This window comes from Chinchilla lanigera, unplaced genomic scaffold, assembly GCF_000276665.1.
Source record: "Chinchilla lanigera isolate Chin_1 unplaced genomic scaffold, ChiLan1.0 scaffold00100, whole genome shotgun sequence".
Taxonomy (NCBI): Eukaryota; Metazoa; Chordata; class Mammalia; order Rodentia; family Chinchillidae; genus Chinchilla; species Chinchilla lanigera.
In genome coordinates this window covers 5,297,454-5,318,852 of record NW_004955501.1, presented here as the reverse complement: position 1 = coordinate 5,318,852, position 21,399 = coordinate 5,297,454, and the positions used below count along the sequence as shown (strand labels likewise).

The following is a 21,399-nucleotide window of genomic DNA, read 5'->3' as shown; positions in this document are numbered from 1 at the left end:
CTTCCAGCATTTGTGTCCTCTGATTGGTTAACTTCCCTTGTTACTCCAACTCCCTTGCCACATCAACTCCTGTAATGGCATTTTTATTCTTCAAAATAGTGAAATTGTCAACTCACCATCTCGTACTCTGAGGCCAAATCAGTCACACAAATACAGCAGTCATGCTTTTCTACAATTTCCTTCTTCACTTCAGTGGCTGTTTTCTTCACTTCAGTGGCCACATAGAATGAGTTTTGAAAGGCTTTTCTCTCTTTCAATGCTATGGAATAGGTTGAGCAGAATTGGTATTAGTTCTTTAAAAGTTTGGTAAAAATTCAAGTTATACTCTCTGATACTGGACATTTTATTACTGATGCAGTATCATTACTTGTTATTGATCTACTCAGTTTCTTTATACAATTGTTGTACAATTTTGGTTAGTCATATGTGTCCAAAAATTTGACTATAGCTTCTAGGTTTTCCAGTTTGTTGTCATATAGTTTTTCAAAACAGTCTCTAATGACTGTCTGTATTTGTGTAGAATCATAGTTGAAATGTCTCTTTTTACATCATATTTCATTTATTTGGGTCTTCTCTCTTTTTTATTGCTTAGTTAGCTAAAAATTTGTCTATTTTATGTATTTTTTAAAGAACTAACTCCTTGATCTTTTGTACTTTTAACTGTTTTGTTTTTTCTGCTCTGGTCTTTTTTCCTTCTACTAATTTTGTAGTTCTTGCTTTTTAAAAAATCTTTGAGATGAGATGTATCATTAAGTTATTTATTTGAAATCTTTTTTATACAGGCACTGATCACTACAAACTTGCTTCTTAGAACTACTTTTAGTGCATCCCACAAATTTTGGTAGGTTCTGTTTCCATTTTAATTTGTTTTAGTAAGCCTTCAAATTTTCAGTCTGACTTTCTTGGTGAAATACTGTTTGTTCAAAAGTGCACTGTAGTGTCTTCTGCACTTGTATAATTTCTAAGAGTTCCACATTGTTCACTTTTCACTTTATTCCATGGTCAGAAATGATACATGGTGTGATTTCAATTTTTAGAATTTATTAATGCTTGTTCTGTGGTTTAATGTATGGCTTACTCTAGAGAAAGTTTTGTATGCAGATGAAGTCTGCATACAAATGTGTAGTCTGCAATTGCTGGATGGAATATTCTACAAATGTATGCTGGATGACCTACCTATTGGTGAAAGTGGAGGTTAAAGTCACCTACTGTCATTGTATTGGAGCCTATCTTTCTCTTTAGATCTAAAGTGCTTGTTTTATAAAGTTGGGTGTGCCAACATTAGGTGCACATAGGTTTAGAATCATTTTATCTTCTTATTGAGTGTTGAACTTATCCTTGATAATTATATGCTGACCTTCTCTTTTTACAGTTTTTATCTGAAAGTCTACTTTATCGAACATAAATATTGCTACTTCTGCTTGCTTTGCATATCTGTTTAGAATATTATTTTTCATCCTTTCACTCAGTGTCTATGTCTTGTAGTAGGTAAGTTACTACAAGTTTCTTGTAGGCATATTGTTGAATTTTTCTTTTGTTTTTATCCATTTAATCAACCTGTATCATTCAATTAGAGAATTTAGTCTGTTTATATTTGAGGTTATTATTGACAGGTAAGAAATTAATCCAGTCATTTTAATAATTTTTTATGGTTGTTTGGAATAGTCTTTGTTCTTTTCTTCCTTTCTTGTTCATCATTGTAGTTTGATGGTTTACTATGCTGATAATATTTCATTTTTTTCCATTTCTCTTTTGGATATATCACTTCTTATGGGATTTATACTTTCATGTGCTTCCATAGTGATAGTTATCTTTTTTTACTTCTGAATATAACAATCTCAAGTATCTTTTGTGAAGCCAGCTTGGTGATCAAGCCATTTTGATCACCATTTTTTATTTGTCTTGGAAATACTTTATTTCTGAATAATATCCTTACTGGGTAGAGTATTTTTGCTGGACAGTCATTTTTTTACTAAAGACTTGAAGTATGTCTTTTCATTATCTGCTGATTTATACAGTTTCTGATGAGAAATCTGCAATTAGTTTATTGGGGATACTTTACAGCAAATATGGCTTGGTACTTTTCCTTTGCAGATTTTAGAACTTTTTATTGGTCATATATTTTGACAGCTTGACAGCTTGATTATGATGTGCTGTGGTGAAATACCTTTTCTGTTTATGTATATTTGGGGTCTTATAAGCCTCCTATGTATGGATGTCTATCTTTCCCAAGATTAATTAATTCTTCTGATATTATTTCACTGTATTTTCTATTCCCTTAATTTTTTCCTCACTTTTAGATATTCTGAAAATATGGACATTTGCTCATTTAATGATGTCCTATAGGTCTGATATCTCTGTCCTGTACCCTCTCCCCTCTCCACCCTCCCCTTTCTGCCCTCCCTCTCCCCCTTCTCTCTCTCATATGATCATATAACTGGGATATTTCAAAAGACCAGCTTCCAAGTTCAGATATTTTTACTTCCACTTGATCTAGTCTGATAGTCAAGCTTTTAGCTATATTTTTCTTTTCACTTTTTGAGCTCTTAATTTCCAAAATTTGTTTGGTTCATTTTCAGAATATTTCTTCATCGAATTTCTCATTCATATCCTGCATTATGGTCCTGATTTCCTCTGTTTTTCTGGGTTACAGATGTAGCTCAGTGGTAGAGCTCTTGCCTACCTGCATTCTGTCCTTGCTATTGAACAAGATAATAATAATGATACTAATAATGTTAGCTGTTATATTTATTCTCTTGAATCTCATTGAGCTTTTTTTTAATAATTGTTCTTTTAAATTCTTTATCAAGGATTTCACCCATTTCTATTTTTTGTTTTTTTTTGTTGTTGTTGTTTTTTGGTTTTTTCCGGTACCGGGAATTGAACTCACGACGTCGCACTTGCCAGGCCGGCGCTGTGCCGCTGAGCTAAATCCCCAGCCCCCATTTCTATTTTTTGGAATCCGTTACTAGGGAGTTATGTTCATTTGGAGGTGTCATTATTATCTTATGTTTTCATATTTCTTGTGTCTTATGTTGAGATTTGTGCATCTGATGGATCAGATACCTTTACCATTTTTATGGAGTGACCTTAATAAAGCAGCTGCTTTCTGAAGCTATGTTTTAAGATGTTGGTTTACTACTATGCAGATTTTAGGTTATTTATCTAAGAATGCTGCAGTTCTGAGAGGGTTGTAAAACTTGCCAGCAGCTAAGACTGCTAGCGCCCATACTGATAAAGTATAATAGAATGTCTGTTTCATCCTTGTACCTGCAAAGGACAGACTCCTTCTTTTCAGTTGGAGGCAGGGTTTCAGATATTAGAGAACTTTGTATCTCTTACTAGGATGATGTCTCAGGTCTCTAAATCTTACAAGGGTCTAGTCTCCCTCTTGTTGATTTCTAGTGTTTTTCCATGGTTACTTGCCTAGAAATGCAGCTATCTGCCTGCTACTTCTGTTGCTTCTTTGTGGAGGAGGAGGAGACTCATTCATCTGGAATCTGCCTAAGTTTCCCTTCTAATACTTTTTTCTTTCTCTCGTAAGTTTTGGTATATCATATGTCCATTTTTATTTTTCTCAAGATACTTTTTGTTTCTCTTTTAACTTGTTCTTTGACCCATTATTCAGGAGTAAGTTGTTTAATTTCCATGTAGTTGTAAATTTCCTGAAATTCCTCTTGTTACTGATTTCTAGTTTAATATCATTAAGGTCAGACAGTATACTTGATATGATTTCAGTCTTGCAAAATTGTTCACACTTGATTTGTAGCCTAACCTGTGATCCGTTCTGGAGAAGTTTCTCTTTGTACAGAAGATACATTCTTTTCAAGCACATGTACAACCTTCTGCAGGACAAATTAGAGGTTAGACTACAAGCCTCAGAGGGGCATGCCTATAATCCCAGCACTCTTGTCAATAAGGAAACACTGGCAAATTACATTTTAGTTTAGACTAAATGGATCTCAAGTTCAAGCCCAGCCTAGGCAACTTAACAAATTACCAAAACCCTATTCTCAAAATTAAAATTAAAAAGGAGTGTTTTGAGGATGTAGCTCTGCGTGAAGTCCCTGCGTTCAGTCCCCCAAAGTATATTCTGCTTCTGCTCATTGGAATGTTCTGTATACTTTGTTACGTAGATCCACTTAATCTAAACTAAAATGTAATTTGTCAATGTTTCTTTATTGATTTTACTGTCTGGGTGATCTGTCCATTGCTAAAAGTGTATTGAAGACCCCCCTACTGTTATTCTGTTATAGTCTCTTCTTCCTTCAGATCTACTAATATTTTCGTCATGTATTTAGATACCACAAGGTTATGTGGATATATACTATACTTAAAATTATTACATCTTTTGATGAATTGGCCATTTATCATTAAATGTTGGCCTTCTCTGTCTCTTTTTAACAGTTTTTGGCTTTGAATCTATTTTATCTGATAGAACTACCTCTACTTTCTTTCATTTCTACTTGCAGAAGATATATTTTTCCATCTCTTTATTTTCAATCTGTGTTTTTCCTTAAAGATAAAATGCATCTTTAGTAGTAAGCAAATACGGTGTCTTTTTTAATCTTTTAACTAATCTATGTCTTCTGATTAGAGACTTTAATCCATTTAGATTCAAAGTAGATAGGGACTTTGTAAACAATTTTTCTCTGTACTCAGCATTACTCAGCACAGCACTTCTGACAGCCAGTGAAATAATTCTGCACACATGAATCAGCTACCCACATATGAAGCAGTTCTCTAGCTATATTCAGTTTAGTTTGACACTGTACGCTTGGAGATAGGGTCAGATCTCATGGGTTAAGGGTTCAGGCCTATAAGACTGCCTTTCCAAATCTAGATTTAAATCACAGGGAATGAGTGATCACCTATACTTGTAACCAGCTCTCCGTAAATCAGGGCTTCCTTAGGTTTGATCAGTTTGCTGGAGCAGTTCACAAAACTTGGGAAGACACTTTACTTACATTTGCCAGTTTTTTAGTAAAAGTTAAAATAAAGGATACAAATGAATAGCCAGATAAGAAATATACAATGTGATCTAAAAATATAGTGAATATTTAATATTTTTTATAAATTATTATTGCAAAAGATATATTGACATTGATTTCCCTCAAACTACTCCCCCTTTCATCACATTCATCCCATCATTCTTTCCACTTTTTTTACTTTTAATAGTGCATGTTTGCAATACATAATGATTACATTCACTGTAGGGAATTGGTACATATACATAACACATTTCAATTCTTATTTCTCCCTTCCCTCCTCCCCCTTTTATTTTTCCAGCATCAGATTAATTTATTTATCTTATAAGGCTTATAAAGGTAATTATCATATATAAAGATTGAAAACCAGACTAACAGACCAAAGAACATATAAAACATGTAAGACGATTATACAGATTCAAGGTACACTTTTAGAGACATTGTCCACACTGGATTATAATACCTTTTTTTTTTCTCTCTATGTCCCTTTTTTCCTATTTTTGTCTCATCTCTATCTCTATCTCCACTCTATCTACATGTAAGAGAAACTACACAGTATCTGCGCTTGCTTGTCTGAGTTTTTTCACTTAATGTTGTGGCTTCAAGGTGCATCCATTTTCCTACAAATGACTCAAGTGTATCCCTCTCTATGGTAGTATGGAATATAGATGGCAGTGCTGTTCTGAATTGTGCTGCTGTAAGCATGGGTATTCACACTTGCTTATCGTATGGTGTCTTCAGCTCTTTGGGGAAGATACCTAGAAGGGAAATACTTGGGTCAAATAGAATTTCTATTTTTAGTTTTTTGAGGAATCTCCATACCAGTTTCTGTGGTGATTTTATCTATTTACAGTCCCAGAAACAATGGAGAAATATGTTCCTTTCTCCCTACAGCCTTACCATCATTTGTTACTGATTGATTTGATGATAGCCATTTTTTTCTGCAGTGAGATGGAATCTCAGTGTTGTTTTAATTTTCTTTCTCCAATAGTCAGCAATGTTGAACATTTTTTTTCATGTATTTATTGGCCTTTTGTATTTCTTCATCTGAGAAGTGTCTATCCATTTCTGATGCCTGTTTTTAATTAGATCTTTAAATTTGAGGGATCAAATTTTGAGGGGTTCTTTATATATTCTAGATATTATTCTTTTATCTGAGGAGTAGCTGGCAAAAATTTTTCCCCATTCTGTAGGTTGTCTCCACTCTGTTGGTGTTTTCCTTTGCTGTGCAGATACTTTTTATTCTTGTCACTTCCTGAAACAATTCTGGAAGTCTTTTATGAGTGTCTTTGGTTGCACTATTGTGGCTACCTTGATGTCCTGAAACCTTCCATGGTCATTTTAACTTTGAAGAAGTGCCAGCATTTGCACAATGCCAGATTCAGTAAATAAGGTAGATGAGGACACACTGTATATTTTTTAAGCCTGCCTTTTCATTGGATGGGGCTTGGTAGCAGTATTTATCATAATTTTGATCATACCTCACTCACAAAAACTGTCATGAAAGAGGACTTCCAAAATGGCTACAGAGAGTGGTAAAAACAATGAGACAAGTAAGTTCAAAGCAAGGGGGATTATGGGAGAGGGTTACTTTTTATCTTTTGTGTATCTGCTATAGGTTTTTGCTTTTTAGTTACTGTGAAGCTTACATAAAACATCTTATACCAGGTTATTTTAAACTAATAACAATTTAACTTTGATCTGTAAAAAAATCTATACTTTTAATCTACGTCTACATTTTACTTTTTAATATCACAATTTATATATTTTTATATTTTATATCCCTTAACAAATTATTGTAGCTATTATTCTTAAATGTTTCTCTTTTAATCTTCATGCTAGAGATATAAGTGGTTTTCACATTACCATTACAGTATTAGAGCATTCTGAATTTGTGTGCTTATTTACATAAGCTTTCATATGTTTCCATGCTACTAATTAGCATTATTTTCTTTCAATTTGAGAATTATTTTTAGCATTCCTAAGACAAGTTTGATAACAATGAACTCCCTTAGTTTTTGTCTGGGAAAGTATCTCACCTTCATTTCTGAAGGATATCTTTGTCTAGTATAATATTTTTGGCTGGCATATGTTTTCCCTTTAGCACTTTGGATATATCATGCCATTCTCATCTTACCTGTGTTTCTGCGGAAAACTTTGCTGTTAGCCTTATTAGAACACCTTTATATGTCATTTGTTTCTTGATATTTCCAGGACCCTCTCTTTATCTTTCATTTTCATTTCTACCTTTATGCAGATTAGGAAATGTTTCTATTCTTTCTTTCTTTAAGTCATAAGTGTTCTAATCCTTTTTGTCTTTTTTCCTTAAACTCCTATAATGTGATATATAACCCAAGAGACTCAGCTAGGAAAGCCTTGTAAGAACAATGTTTAGTCAACAAAATGAATATACAAAGCTCAGTCATTTTCATATGGAGGAAATTAGAAAATATAACAGAAGCAGAAGTTCCATCACAGTGGCAAAAATAAATACAAAATGCCTAGGAATTAACTTGATTAAACTGTAGAGTTTAAGTGAAAGAAAAGTACTACAAAAATCCAGAGAAGGATCTAAGAAAAGATGAGTTTTGAATAAGTAATAGATCATATCATGCTTCTAGTTGGGATAGCCCTGAGGAATCAAAATAATCCGGAAGTTCTCCAGATTTACAGGCTCAAATGTTTCTGTGATAGCTCAGTAAAATGGTTATATTTCCATGTATTGTGGGAAATCTACCACTTTTTCAAAAACTTCTAAGCATTTCCATAGGCAATTGAGGGGCTCATGTTCCCTTTCAACAAAAAAAGCTACAATTTTTTTGTGTGCTTTTTTTACTGTATCTGGTTATCTTTGAGTCCTTGCTTTAATAAACATGGAAATTGCAAAGAAAGTACAATTTTACAGGGGGTAAAGCTTTAATTGGGAAGTTAGAGGGATAATAGGAAAGGACTTGGGCTTAGGGAGCTGGTGGGGGCATACGGGGTTCAGAATGACCCACCCACAAAGGCAAGAGGCCAGCATTTAAGGACTGGCTCGTAGGCTGGGGTCCAGTTGATCACTGTCTCAGTGCTGGTGTCATAGTTCTGGAATCTTGATAGCTGAGGGCTGGTTTCATTCCCAGGAAAGTAGTGTCTCTCTGTGGTGGTGTCCATCCTGTGAGGGTCCTTCTTTCCTGAAATCCAGGTGATCCATCACAAGTTTAGGACAATGGCTGGAGGCTTCTGGGTATGGCTGAATGTCCCTGTAAACCTCTTATCTTCGTGTCCTCAGTCTTAAAAGGGAATGAGATCCTACAAATACAGGTCTAATCAACCCTATCTTGCCAGGTCCTAGAAAAACACTCTCTAAATGAACAACACAGCCCTATTGAAAGCTGAGAAGAAATTTGACCCACGATTTACAGTAACAAAGGATATAAAAAAATCAAATTTTGTTCTGCTTTTGGTTACCTATTGGGCTTATGTAAGCTCAAGGGAATGGTCATGGTTCATAGCAAAAATGGTTTAAATGGTTTTTAAGGTACTGACTATCCCAGGAGAAAACACAAATCATGCTTTTAATGACTAGCAGGTAAAGGCCCAAGATTCTTTTCCCCCACCATTATGTGGTTCCCAAGTATGCCATGACTATGTCATTACTCGATCATTCACTTATTAATTTATTCACTATTTACTTACTACATGTTTACTGAATGCTTACCTTATCCCAAGCACTCTGTAGATGTGCTGTAGTCATTGCTTATGACTGCTTGGGCCACTGCTTCTAAAGTTCTCCCTTGGTTTTATTTATTTATTTTTTGGCACCAGAAATCAAACTCAGGACCTTGCACTTGCCAAGCAGATGCTGTGCCACTGAGCTATATCCCTGGTGCCTCCCTTGGTTTTAGATATATATCTTTTTTTTCATTACCCCTGTTTTGTGTAAGATGGTCACTGAGATTTTGAGGATATCAGTAGTGAGTGGTTATTGCAGTGAAGAATGAATACAGAAGCAGTATGTAAGTACACATAACATAAGAAGCAGGAAAGAATTAAAGTTCCTAGGCATCCCTTTTGGGGAATGCCTTACTTTGTCCTTTATTCTTAGAACTCACCTGCTACCACCTTTCTGAATCACCGTTTCTGTCTCTTATCGTCTCCTGCTTATCATGTCAGTGTCTCCAATGTTGAGACTTCTTAATCCCTCTGTTATGGCTTAGATCTAAAATGTCCCCCACAAGTCTCATGTAATTAGAGATGGGGCTTTTGGCGTGTGGTTGCAACATGAGGGCCCTGCACCTCATCAGTGGGTTATGTGTTAGTAAGTTCAGCGCTAACTGTGCTCTTGGGAGGTGGCACTGGTTGGAAGAGGTGTGTCACAGGGGATGTGCCCTAGAAGGGTGTATCTCCCTCCCCAGCTCCTCCACTCTCTGCTTCCTGGGTGCTGTGGGTAAGCAGCTTTCCTCCATCCCGCTCTTCTGACATGCCCTTCCTGCTTTGAAGCCAACCAGCCATGGACTGAACCATTTAAAAACTGAGCCAAAATAAGCCCCTCTTTTAAGTTGTGAGAGTTGGGTATTTTGTCCCACCCACAGAAAAGTGACTAACACACTCACTTTCTTAAGGTGCAGTCTTTGGGAAGTCAAACCTCCTATTGTTTTATAACTAAGCAATTTAGCTGTCTTTCTCACCTTACTGATGGGAGGGGGCTTTAATTTGCCTAACTAAAAAAAAGTCGGAGCTATTGTGACCTTACTCCCTCCCCAAAAAGGAGTAGTTCTCACCTCCTGAAATTCTCCTGCTCTCCTGAGCAACTCATTTTAAAATATTTATCTCTTTAACCCTATTTGGATTTTGAAGAGATCAAGTCTCTCCCAAGAAAATAGAAGATAATTCCAACTACAATCACAATGATTTTTTTTTGGTGAGGTAATAAAATGATCTTAAAAGTTAATTTGCTGTAAAATACAAACTGAAACAAAACAATTCTGAAGAGAAAAATAATAATGGAAAATTAACTCTACAAAGGGTTTAATATAAACATTTACTGTTCTAATGGAGGAATGAGCAAACAGAAATAAAGCATAACACAAAGTCCAGAAACAGATCTAAGAATATAAAAGCATTTAGAATATAATAAATGAAAGTAAAAATATCAGAAGAAAATACAGCAAATATTTTTAAGAAAGACATTTCTAGCCATGAAAGAGATAAAGAGCTAAGAGGAGGGGAGAGGGGTATGAAGCATCCTTACTTAAAAAAAAATAAATTAAACCCAGCATGTTATACAACATAGATGAACCTTGAAAACATTATGCTAAGTTAAAAAAAAAGTACTAGACACAAGAATAATTCTATCTATGTTAACTAGCCAGAATAAGCAAATTCATAGAGATAGGCATTAGATTAATGACTGCCAGGGAAAGAGAATGACTACTAATTAGTATGGGAGTTTCTTTAAAGAGTAATGAAAATGTTCTGGTATTAAGTAGTGATGTGGTTGAACAATTTGCATGTGCTACCTACCAGTGAGTTGTGTACTTAGAAGGTTAAATTGTGTGATATGTGAATTTTATCTCAAAAAATTTTAAAGATAAATCAGTTCTACTTTTGTCATAAGAAAACCTACCATGTCAGTAAAGAATGATCAAAGAATATTAATATTTTTAAACATAACTAACTGATAAATGTATAAAGTACAAATTAAAACAATGAGATAGAATAACTACCTGTTTGGCAGAGATGAAGAGAAATTATAGTTTTCCATCATTCGGTAGAATATAGTCTAAATATTCATTCTAACGGCTATTGATAGGGGAAATTGGCAATATATTTATTTCAAAAAATTTAATTGTATCCCTGTGTTTCCATTTCTAGGAACTTAAATAGTTTTACATTTAAATTGGGTTGGTAAAACTACAGTAACAACACAGAAAAATGTTTCTGCTACTAGAGGGAAAAGCTAAAATGTACAATACACAAAATGACACAGACCAATCATTCCCAGGACTAGAGAGGTATACCCTGAAATCTGAGCAATCACTGACTGCCTCCTATTGGCAGGATAATAGGTAATTTGTACTTTTTTGTTTATTCTTATATGTATATATATTGTCTGTTAATCAGTATTTTCTAAATAGTCCATGCCAGGTATATATTTTATAATAAAAAATTATTTTAAATAATACAACTTCAAGTATGATGTAGCTTTCTGGTTCTTTTTTAATTTTTATTTTTCATAGGAATGAGATTAGAAAAGAAATTTATCATTTTTCCTGGTAGGCCTAGAGAGTCTGAAGAGATATGAGGAAAGTCCTCAACAGTTCCAGAGCCAGAGTCTCACTCTGTAGCAGTGCATATCAGTTTCCTTCAGGGTAGTGGAACCAACTGATCAGTGATAATTTTATAATGTAGACCATTATAAATTAAACTGTTTGTGGTGTATCTATCTCAAGACTTTCCTGCCCCAGATGAAAGTATTTTAGACTTTACAACCCGGCTCATGTTGAGTGGAGATCTTTCTGATTATAAGTTCTGTTCCCTGGATGTAACAATTTTCTTCTCCTGTTTTCTTAGACAGAATCATGAATAAACTGGAGGATAAGCAAGACCAGATGATACCATGAAGAGAAGTTTACAGGCCCTCTATTGCCAACTGTTAAGTAAGTTCATAACGCATCTTCTTTCCTAGACTATACCAGTGTTACAGCTTGAAAAGTGCCAGAAACATAGACTTTCTGGAAGAAGACCAGGGTTGGGTCAGTAAAAAAGAACAGTAAATTTTCTCTTTGCTTTGTTTGGATAAAGTACCAAGCATTAAGTCATTCTAATGTGTTGGGCATCAGTTGTAATATAGACTCCATTATAATAATTCTAACATGATGTGTTGAGCATAGTTAATTTGAAAATGCCTCTAAAAATGGTCTTGCCCTTGGTTTTGTACTAGAATACAGACAGGGTCTTCCAGGATGAACTTCTATAGTTACTCATAGAGAAGAAACCGTACATTGCATTTTGTCACATAAAACCTGTTGTCATTGAGGGACTATACTACCTGTGGCTTGAAATGTTATACACAGCTATGTTTAATTCTCAAATAATGAGTGGTTAAAATGTGATTTCTTGGTTTTGTGGTAAAATAACAAGAGTTTATGACTTTCTGCGTGCTGCTAACATCATGACAGGAGATTGTCCACAAAACACCAGGGGCCATTTATTGTCTATACAGCCTCCGGGATTGGAATTGTCACTGAACAAATGTAAAAGGCAATACTGATTTGTGGGTTTGATGTTCCTGTTGACCCACTTGCAACAACAGGAATTGTCTACTCCAGGTCAAACCAAAGCTATGGATTTGGAAACTTGAAGTTTATTGTGTTTGCCTACCTAAAGCTATCTTTCTGAGTGAACAGTGCCTTGTTAACTTATACAGAGAAGATAAAATGCAAAGAGTTTCATATGCAAATGACCATTCAGTGAGCCCTTTCTGTGTAGTAATTCCGGTTGTATTGTTGTACCCCTGGTGCAAAGCACTTTATCTACAGACAGCATTCTGACTGAGTGTTTTAACTGACTCATTTCTTCTGCTAAATTCTAATCCCTGAAACACAGATCAAGTCAGGCTATTTCAGCCTAGTGGAAAGTCGCCAAGAGTTGTGGAGACCTTCTTAAGCTCTTTTTTCATGTGCTCAATAGGACTGTGGGTTTGTGGCCTTTCTTATGATGAGCTTATTTGTTAGTGAAAAAGCTTTACAGATTGAAGAAGCAATGTCATCAAGGAGTGACTAACTCTGCCTTGATGGGAGAGGCCACATTTGAAGGATAAATAGGATTTCACACACATACATAGGAGGGGAGGCAGGCTTTGTAGTTAGAGAAACAAGAAATGATAAAACAGCATAGATTTGGGAGGTAGCACAATGTTTGTTGAGTTCATCTATGTAGATTGGGTACCCCAAAGTTGTTATAATGTTTTAAGGTTGTACACTATTTGAAAGGCATTGGGGGAGTTACTATATAGTTCAGAGACAAGTTTTATCTTATGGCAAGGTCTCTTCTCTAAACTGAACAACTATAAAAATTGAAGGAATTTCAAACATCAGAAGAGCTAGAAACAGCTATAGATACCAACTATGTTTCAATTCCTCATTCTTTTGAAAGCTTGCTGGGAGATAACACATAGCTCAGAGAAGGTATTTCTTTGCTGGTTAAGAGATAGGTAGCAACCCTCACTAAATCACCCTTATTGGTATGCATACACAATGTAGTAAGTATTTCATTGATAGCCATTTATTAAGTTATGTTATATGAACGTTTTCCACAATACAGTGTTTTTGTCATGTCTAAAACAGGCTTGAAAACTAAAGAATCAACAGAAATTTAATATGCCATTATAAGTAATTCAACAAACCAGTTTTTAATGTAGAAAAAAAAAGCCTGACTATTCTGGTTATTCATTGTTATGTGACAAACTGCTCTAAAACTGCGTGGCTTAAGCAATAACAACCCTTTATTATGCTCATGAATCTGCAGCTTCGGCAGGGCTTGGCACACACCCCTGCTTCTGCTGCACAGTAACTGGGACCTGGGCTGGAATGACTCCAGCGACTGGGGGCTGGAGCAGCTGGGGCTGGTCCCACACTTCTCTTCCCAAGGCTGTCTCATAGCAAACTTAAGCTTCCATGCAGCGTGCTGACCTCTAAGCAGCCATACTTCTTACATGGCAGCTTGCCACTACAAGGCTAGGTGGAAGGTCCCACAACAATATATTAGTGAGCTTTTTATCACTATAATAAAATCCTGGAGGCAGTCCAGGATCTTCTCTGTTTTTACTCCATGCTTACCCTATTCCTTAGTAGACCCGAGGACCTCACCATGGTACCTTCCCAGACCAGTTGTCCTACTGTAGTCCATGATCTGCAGTTCCCTTATGTTACATGAAGATGGAAGGCAGTTTGACTGAACTAATTAATACCAGGGTGTGTTCATTGATGAGGAAGAGTTAAGGAGCTCCTCCCTGCTTAACTCTCAGGGATATTTGCATTGTTCAAGAGATGAATTTTACCTTTTTAACACAAACACTATTTTTTAAATCATTTTAAATAGCCACATCTACAGCATTTTAAATAGGCAGTCTTCCAAGGCCTGTCCATTTGTCTGGGTCTCCCTGAGTTATGGGTCTGGACTTCAGATCATTTCTTATTTTGGTTCATTTCTTTCCTCTTTGTCCATCTAACACCAGAAATCATCTTATGCCTTATATACCTTATATGCACTCTGGTCTCATTTGCATTTGGATTTCCCAACCTGGATACCTCAAGTCATGCTTAACTTGCTTTCTGCCCCATCCTGGCCACATTTCCCTGTCAGTTCCTGCTAACTCTTAACATGTGAATCCATTCAGTTCTCTGCTCCCAGATACCTCTGCTTTGGACAGGGCTTCCTGTGTTCTTCCCTGAGTGTTGTCCTGGTGAACCAGCTGTCCTTTCATAAGCCACACATTAAAGAAATCTATAAAAATATTAAAAAGTGCCAATTTTTTTTAGTACTTGGAATTGAACTTAGGGCCTCAAACATGCTAAGCAAATGCTGCCCCAGGACCGCTACTCCATGTACTTTTTTAAACAGCATCTGTCTAAGTTATCTAGTCTGCCTTTAAACTTCAGATCCTTCTGCCTCAGCCTCCCAAGTAGCTGAGATTATAGGTGTGTACCACCACACCTGGAATTCCACACATTTTTATCAGGAAATTATGGTTATTTTTCATGAAAAGCATATTATTAATAACATGTATTGAGTTTATTGTTTTTATTTTTAATGACATACTATTTTTTTGTTTCCCGGCATTATGATTCAAATAACAAAGGCTTTTTGGAGTCCTCAATAAAATATAAGATTATGAAAGGATCATGAAATGTTTGAAAACCACTGACATAAAGGAAATTTTTAAAAATTCCTTAGGCTAGCATTTAAATTAACAGCCTGATCTCCCCACTACCTTTCCAGCCCCATCTCTCATCACTTCCTCATTTTATATCTCTCTCTCTCTCACACACACACACACACACCCCTTCACCTAGTGAATAGCCACATGTATTCCAGCCATCATAACTGGCATTAGATCCCCTCATGAAATATTTAGCCCTGAGTAAGCATGTGCTTGCTTTTTTATCCTCTGATTTCATACAGTCCACATGGAGGCATGGGGACTCCATTTCATCATCTGTTCTTCTGTCTGCCATCTAATCTAGAGCTTTACTCGTAATGGGATTCAATAAATATTTAATTTAATATACCATATTTCATCAAATCTAAGATATCATTCTGTTGTACAGGTGTCCTTTCCAAGTTTTGGGTGTAATAATTAAAGAATTGGACAAGACATGGAAAAAGACAGTGAGGTTTTACATTTATTAAAGGTAGAAAGAGGAAAACACTGTGCAGAATGAGAAAGAACCACTGAGAGACCCTCACAAGGGCCATATGATTAATAGTGGGAGTCTTTTGTAGTTCTCATTCTGTGACAACAGATCTAGGCCATCCTATCAAAAATCTGCTTGATTTCACACCAGAAGTGAAGACAGCACTTTCTGATTGGTGCATGACTTGGAAACTGTGTTCTGAACATGTGTCTTGTGTCTCTGTGATTGACAGGTCATACCCACTTGCTCAGCTCATTTGCCCCACCCTAATCTTCTACCTCAGTAAGATACTCTGTTATTTTATGAACTTCTAAGAAAGAAAAATATTGCTTAAGTTATCACACACCACTGGGCACATCTTACAATATGAAAACACATAAAGCCACTAAATTCTCCATGAGGACCAAGACTCAGAAAATCCATTTGTATCCCCAACTCTCACCTCAGGTGGGCCTGATGAAATGAAGACTTTTCTCTTTAGAAGCTGAAGACAGATCAGAAGAACTAGCCATCATTAACTGAGGTTGGTTCCTATATGCTGTCTCACTGGTTTATTTCTCCTGATAAGTGAGAGGAAGTTTTCCTTATGATTAAATAGGAGCCAGACACATTCACTGGAAGAAAGATAGCCTCTTTAATAAATGGTGCTGGAAAAACTGGCTCTGCATATGCTGAAGATTAAAATTGGACCCATATCTTTCACAGTGCACTAAATTTAAATTCAAAAGGGATCAAAGATCTAAATATTAAAACAGAAACATTAAATCTGCTAGAAGATAGAACAGGTAGAATTCTTAAAGACATTAGTGTGGGGAAAGACTTTATGAATAAAAATCCCATCGCACCGGAACTATCACAAGGAATCAACAACTGGGGTCTCATTAAAAAGCTTTTGCATAGCAAAAGAAACCACCAACACAATGAAGAGACAACCCACAATGTGGGGAAAAAATGTTTTCCAGCTATTCCTCAGACAAAGGATTACCATCGAGAATATATAAAGAACTCAAAAAACTCAGACCTCCCAAATTTAAAGGTTCAATCCAAAAATGGGCATCTGAAATAAATACACACTTCTCACTTGAAGAAATACAAATGGCAAATAAATATATGAAAATATATTCAACATCATTTGTCATTCGAGAGTTGCAAATTATAACAACACTGAGATTCCATCTCACCCTGGAAAAAGTGGCTATCACCAAGAAATCAACCAATAACAAATGCTGAGGGGGTTGTGGGAAAAAGGAACCCTTCTCCACTGTTGGTGGGAGTGTAGACTGGTACAACCACTGTGGAAATCAGAGTGAGGATTCCTCACGGAGCTAGGATTAGAGGTCCCATTTGACCCAGCTATTCCTCTTCTGGATATCTTCCCAGAAGAATTAAGAACATTGTACCACAGTGATATATGTGCACCCATATTTATAGCAGCACAATTTGTAATAGCTAGATCTTGGAAACAAACCAAATGCCCATCAACTGAGAAACAGATAAAAAAGATGTGGTCTTTTATATAATGGAGTACTATTCAGCCATACAAAAGGATAAACTGGAGACTTCTATAGGTAAATGGAAGCAACTTGAGACCATACTTCTAAGTGAAATAAACCAGATGCAAATGTGTAAAAACATCATATTGTCTCCCTAGTGTGAGAAGCTGAAAGAGTAAATAAGACCCAAAATGTACAATAGATATTCTAAAATTGGAAGAAACTTCAAAAGAAAAGAGAAACGGGGTTGTGACAATGGAGAAAAGGAGGGAAAAGCAAAAGAAATAAGATATAGATAGATAGGAAGATAAGATAGTTATACTACTAATTTATCTTAGTTCATCGGAAAGATAGGTTTGTGGTAATGTTGTTTGTCCCATTAAATGCTAATATCTTGTACTCTGAGTAAATAATTTAAAGATAACAATACACAGTGTGTTAACCACTGTTACCCTCCCATCATATTGTTTCGGTATTTTTTTCTTTAAAAAAAGATTAAATAGGAACAGTTGATAGAAATTGTAACTGACATGGTATTTAGGTCCAAATAAATGTTGACCCCAGAAATGTATGCCTTTTTAGGTATTATAGGCATTTATAAAAATTCTGTCATTCTTTGGGAAGAGGGGCATTTCCTAGGATGAAGAGGTGAGGGAGCTTCACCTTTCTTAATGTTATCTTCATGTACTGTATAGGGAAATAAGAAGGTGCAAGATGGCTACACTTTGGTTCAGGCTGTGGAGGGATGACTTTTTTGGTGGACATTAAGCCCAACTCAGCAAGATTTTGGTCTAAATAACTGATCTAATAATTGATCTCAGTGTAAATAACTGATATGGCCAAGGTCAGTGCTGGCCAGTGTAAATAACTTACATAACCAAGTCATTCTGGCATATGGCCACTGTTGTGTATTTTGGTGTGACTGTAGGCTACATAGCCGAGGACTGCTGCGAGAAGGGAGACTAAGTGCCAAGGCCTGCTGTGCACATGGGCACACTGAGGCCTGAGCACTACCACCAGTGTATAGAGACTGGGGCCACAACCATGGCTAAACAGATGGACTGTGGCAAAGCAGCTGAATAAAAGATGTTTAACCCTGTCCACAGTTCTGTGTCTCTTCCTTGCGCTGCCAGAATCTCAGGTGAACCTCCCCAGTCTACACGAGTGGCAAGCCACATCCCTCCTCTCTGACAGTGAGTTATCCCTTGCCTTTTAGGAGGTCAGGTTGCAACCTCCATGAACAGCAGTGCGGCAGCCGTGGTTAAGGCTTTGACTCTGGGATCAGCCTTTGCAAATAATGTTCATCTGTTTCCGTACAATACATACCACTTTGACTACACATGCAGTGCAAACTGCTGTTGCGCTGACTCCACACCCCTTGCAAACTCATCACTCCTGAGGCCACTAAACCTCATTGCTTTAGAGAAAATAAGAGAGCTATGGTCCATCTAGTAGCAAAGACCAGTTCATCCGCCCATAGTAATGGTGATGACACATTGGTCCTACACTGGTATTTGGGAAAGGGGAGGCATCCCTTTCATGGATGCTACAGTTTGGAGTACTAGACAATTAATCTGATGGGCTTTGATGAGCATTTCTCAAATCTGGCTTCAATCACAATCACCTGAGAAGCTTTTAACAAACCCCTTTGCCCTCCCCTGACCCTGGTTGATTAAAACAGAATCTTTGGGCATGAGGCCAGTGTGTCTGGCAATTATGATGTGCAGCTGGAGCGGAGAACCACTGACTTACATCTGTGCTTAAACTTTAGTGTGCAGCAAAATCACCTGGCGGGTGTCTTTATATACTGACTCCTGGGTCCAGTCCCAGAGTTTCTGATACAGTGGATCTGGGATGAGGCCAGGAATTTTTATTTCTGGGTTTCCAGTGATACTAAACCCTGGTCCAGAGATTACACTTTGAGCATGATTGTCTTAAACTTATGAAAGGCTGTCCTGGAACAAGGGATGCTTTCAGCCTCCCTGCATCATGGGTGCAAGGTCGAGAGGTAGTTCCAGGAGTAAAGGCAGGGTCAGTTAGGAAGGAGAGCAGGTCCGGGGGAAGGAGGCAGCAGAATCTTTCACAAGTGTTGGGAAATTAGGAACTGTTAGAGCTTAAGTCTCCTGTTGCTCTTCAGTTAGTTTTCACTCTGCTGTGAGAATGAGGATAGGAAGGGGGCAGCCTGTGACAGATCTTTATAAAGCAGAGGTAAAAGACAGGAATAACCCTTAGCCCTAATTATTCACTGCATTTTAGAACTTGATTTTATAAGACTATTTTCTCCTCACTTCATGCTAGGTAAGGTTTTTTGTGTGTAGAATTTTATTTTGTTTTTTAAAATCAAAAATTGAAGGCTAGATATTTTTCCCACTTTATGAAAAGATTTGCAAATGTTCTCTAGAGAGAGTAGGACTCACAGTTTGAGGGAAAGTCATTCATGCAGAAGACAAGAGGAAGTAAGCCTTTGAAATGTGACCATAGCCGAGGAAATTCAGGCAACAGCGTCCCTAAAGGTGTCACGTGGATTTAATGGCATTACATCGTAGATTGTGATTTTGAATTTGCGTAAGTCAGCAGTTCTCTTGCAGATAAAACAAAGCTTTAATAAGACATTCTTATTGTAAGCAATGCCAGTAAAGACTGAAGAATAACATATTTTAAAGAAATTCAGTTTTATGACTTTGAGTACATTCCATTACACGGTTGGCAGGAAATGTTGATGAGGGAAGGCATGCTCACATTTAAAGAGAGCTATTCACTTATACAAATCTAAATTTTAACTCTTAATAAGTAAATCCAATTTCTGTATGAAAGTACTTCTGCTGAAATGTATGGTGGGAGGGAACATAAGTCTTGGATTTAAAGGATGTGCTTTGAGCTCTTCTCTCTTCTCTTATTCCTTATGTGACTGTACAGAGGAATTGCCCTCCCAGAGCAGCCTCTTCTTCCTCAACTAGAACATGCATATGATGAGAATAATATTTACCATGAGGACTGTGAGAGTTAAATAAGATGGGTATAAAAACATTTTATATGTAAAAGGCCTTTCAAATATGGATTAATGTTTTAATTCTGTCTTTAACTTATTTCTTATTTAATAACACTTGTTTATTTGGTTTTGGGTCTCGCTGTGTAGCCGAGGGTGGCCTCAAACTCTGAAGTGATCCTCCTGCCTCTGCCTTCCATGTGCTGTGGTTTACAGACATGTGCCAGCACTCCCAGCATAGCAGCTCTTATTGTTTGTTTGTTTGTTTGTTTGTTTGAGCCAGGGTCTCACTCTGCAGTTCAGGATGGCCTTGTACTCGCTTTGTAGCCCAGGCTGGTCTCAAACTCACAGCGATCCTTCTGCCTCAGCCTCCTGAGTGCTAGCATTACAGATGTGCACCACCACACCTGGCTCTTATTTTTAAAATAAGGAAAAAATGTGAATACTACTCTAAATGTCCTTATCAAGATGCCAGTTCAGTTAGAAAACACATTAATACACATAAAATTCGCCAATTGAGCTATTCTTAACGGTGTATTATCTTGTCTGGCAGGATCTGGTAAAATTCTGGGAGACTTTTTTGAATAAGAGAAGGTTGAATGGAATTTTATTAAGTGAAAAGGATTCTTTTCAGCAGCTCCAAAGGTTTTCTGAAATGTTTATTCATTGCCTTTGCAAATATGGTAGACACTAGAGAGGCATCAAAATCAGGAACTGGTGCCCTGGAACTACCTTAATTCATTTTCTTGTGCTCTGCTCATTCCCTTCCCTTTCTTTGGATCTTGCCCATTTGCTGGCTTGTTCTTCTCATTACTCCTCCCCAGAAGTTTTTGAACTTCCTTCCTCCCAGTGAGAAATCCTTTATGTGCTGCAAAGGTCCTCACTGCAAGTGAATGTCTTGCCTTTGCTCTGGCTGTAGCAGAATATGACTTAGGGAACCCTGTAAGCTGCGACTGGCCTTGCTGCTCATTTCTTCCTGTCACCATCATTGGTTCCCCTTCCGTAACATGAGCGTATTTATTGTTTTCCTGTGGCTGCTGTAACAAAGTACAGTAAGTCATGGACTTACAAAATTTGATTTGCAAACTTTCACAGATATGAGTGCACCTCACATTACTATACCACAAACCAGGTAGCCTAGCATAGTAGAATTTTTTTCTCTCAGTTCTGGAGCCCGGAAGCCAAATCAAAGTAATGAAAGGTCAGCCACCTTTTTAACCTTCTTAAGGGAAAATCCTTCCTCTCCTCCTTTTTGAAAGCTCCAAGCATCCTTTCCTTTGTCACTGCATAACTGATTCTTAGCTTCCATATTGACATGGCCACCTCCTCTTTTACATGTCTATCTCATATAAGGACATTTGTCATTCAATTTAAAGCTCCTTTGGGTAATCCAGAAGAATCTCATCTCAACATCCTTAGCTTAACTGTTTTAAAAAAACTCGTTCCCAAATTGTATCACCTTCCCAGGTTTGAGAACTCAAGACATGGACACAGCTGTGGGGCAACCACCAGCAGACTGACTGCGCTGTGAT

The 21,399-nt window shown here is 36.9% G+C and overlaps 1 protein-coding gene across 9 annotated transcripts in view; it reads left to right on the top strand.

Moving 5' to 3' along the window:
• Positions 1-21,399, top strand: part of Tmem108 (transmembrane protein 108) — a 326,253-nt gene that overhangs the window by 156,221 nt on the left and 148,633 nt on the right. For 7 of the 9 annotated variants that reach the window (XM_013505806.1, XM_013505805.1, XM_005406821.2 and 4 more), the window contains one exon: positions 11,544-11,629. In XM_013505806.1, the coding sequence (XP_013361260.1) occupies positions 11,590-11,629 (40 nt within the window). In that variant the 5' untranslated portion in view covers positions 11,544-11,589. The remainder of the gene's footprint in view (positions 1-11,543; positions 11,630-21,399) is intronic. The other 2 variants (XM_013505807.1, XM_013505804.1) reach the window with 1 other exon arrangement.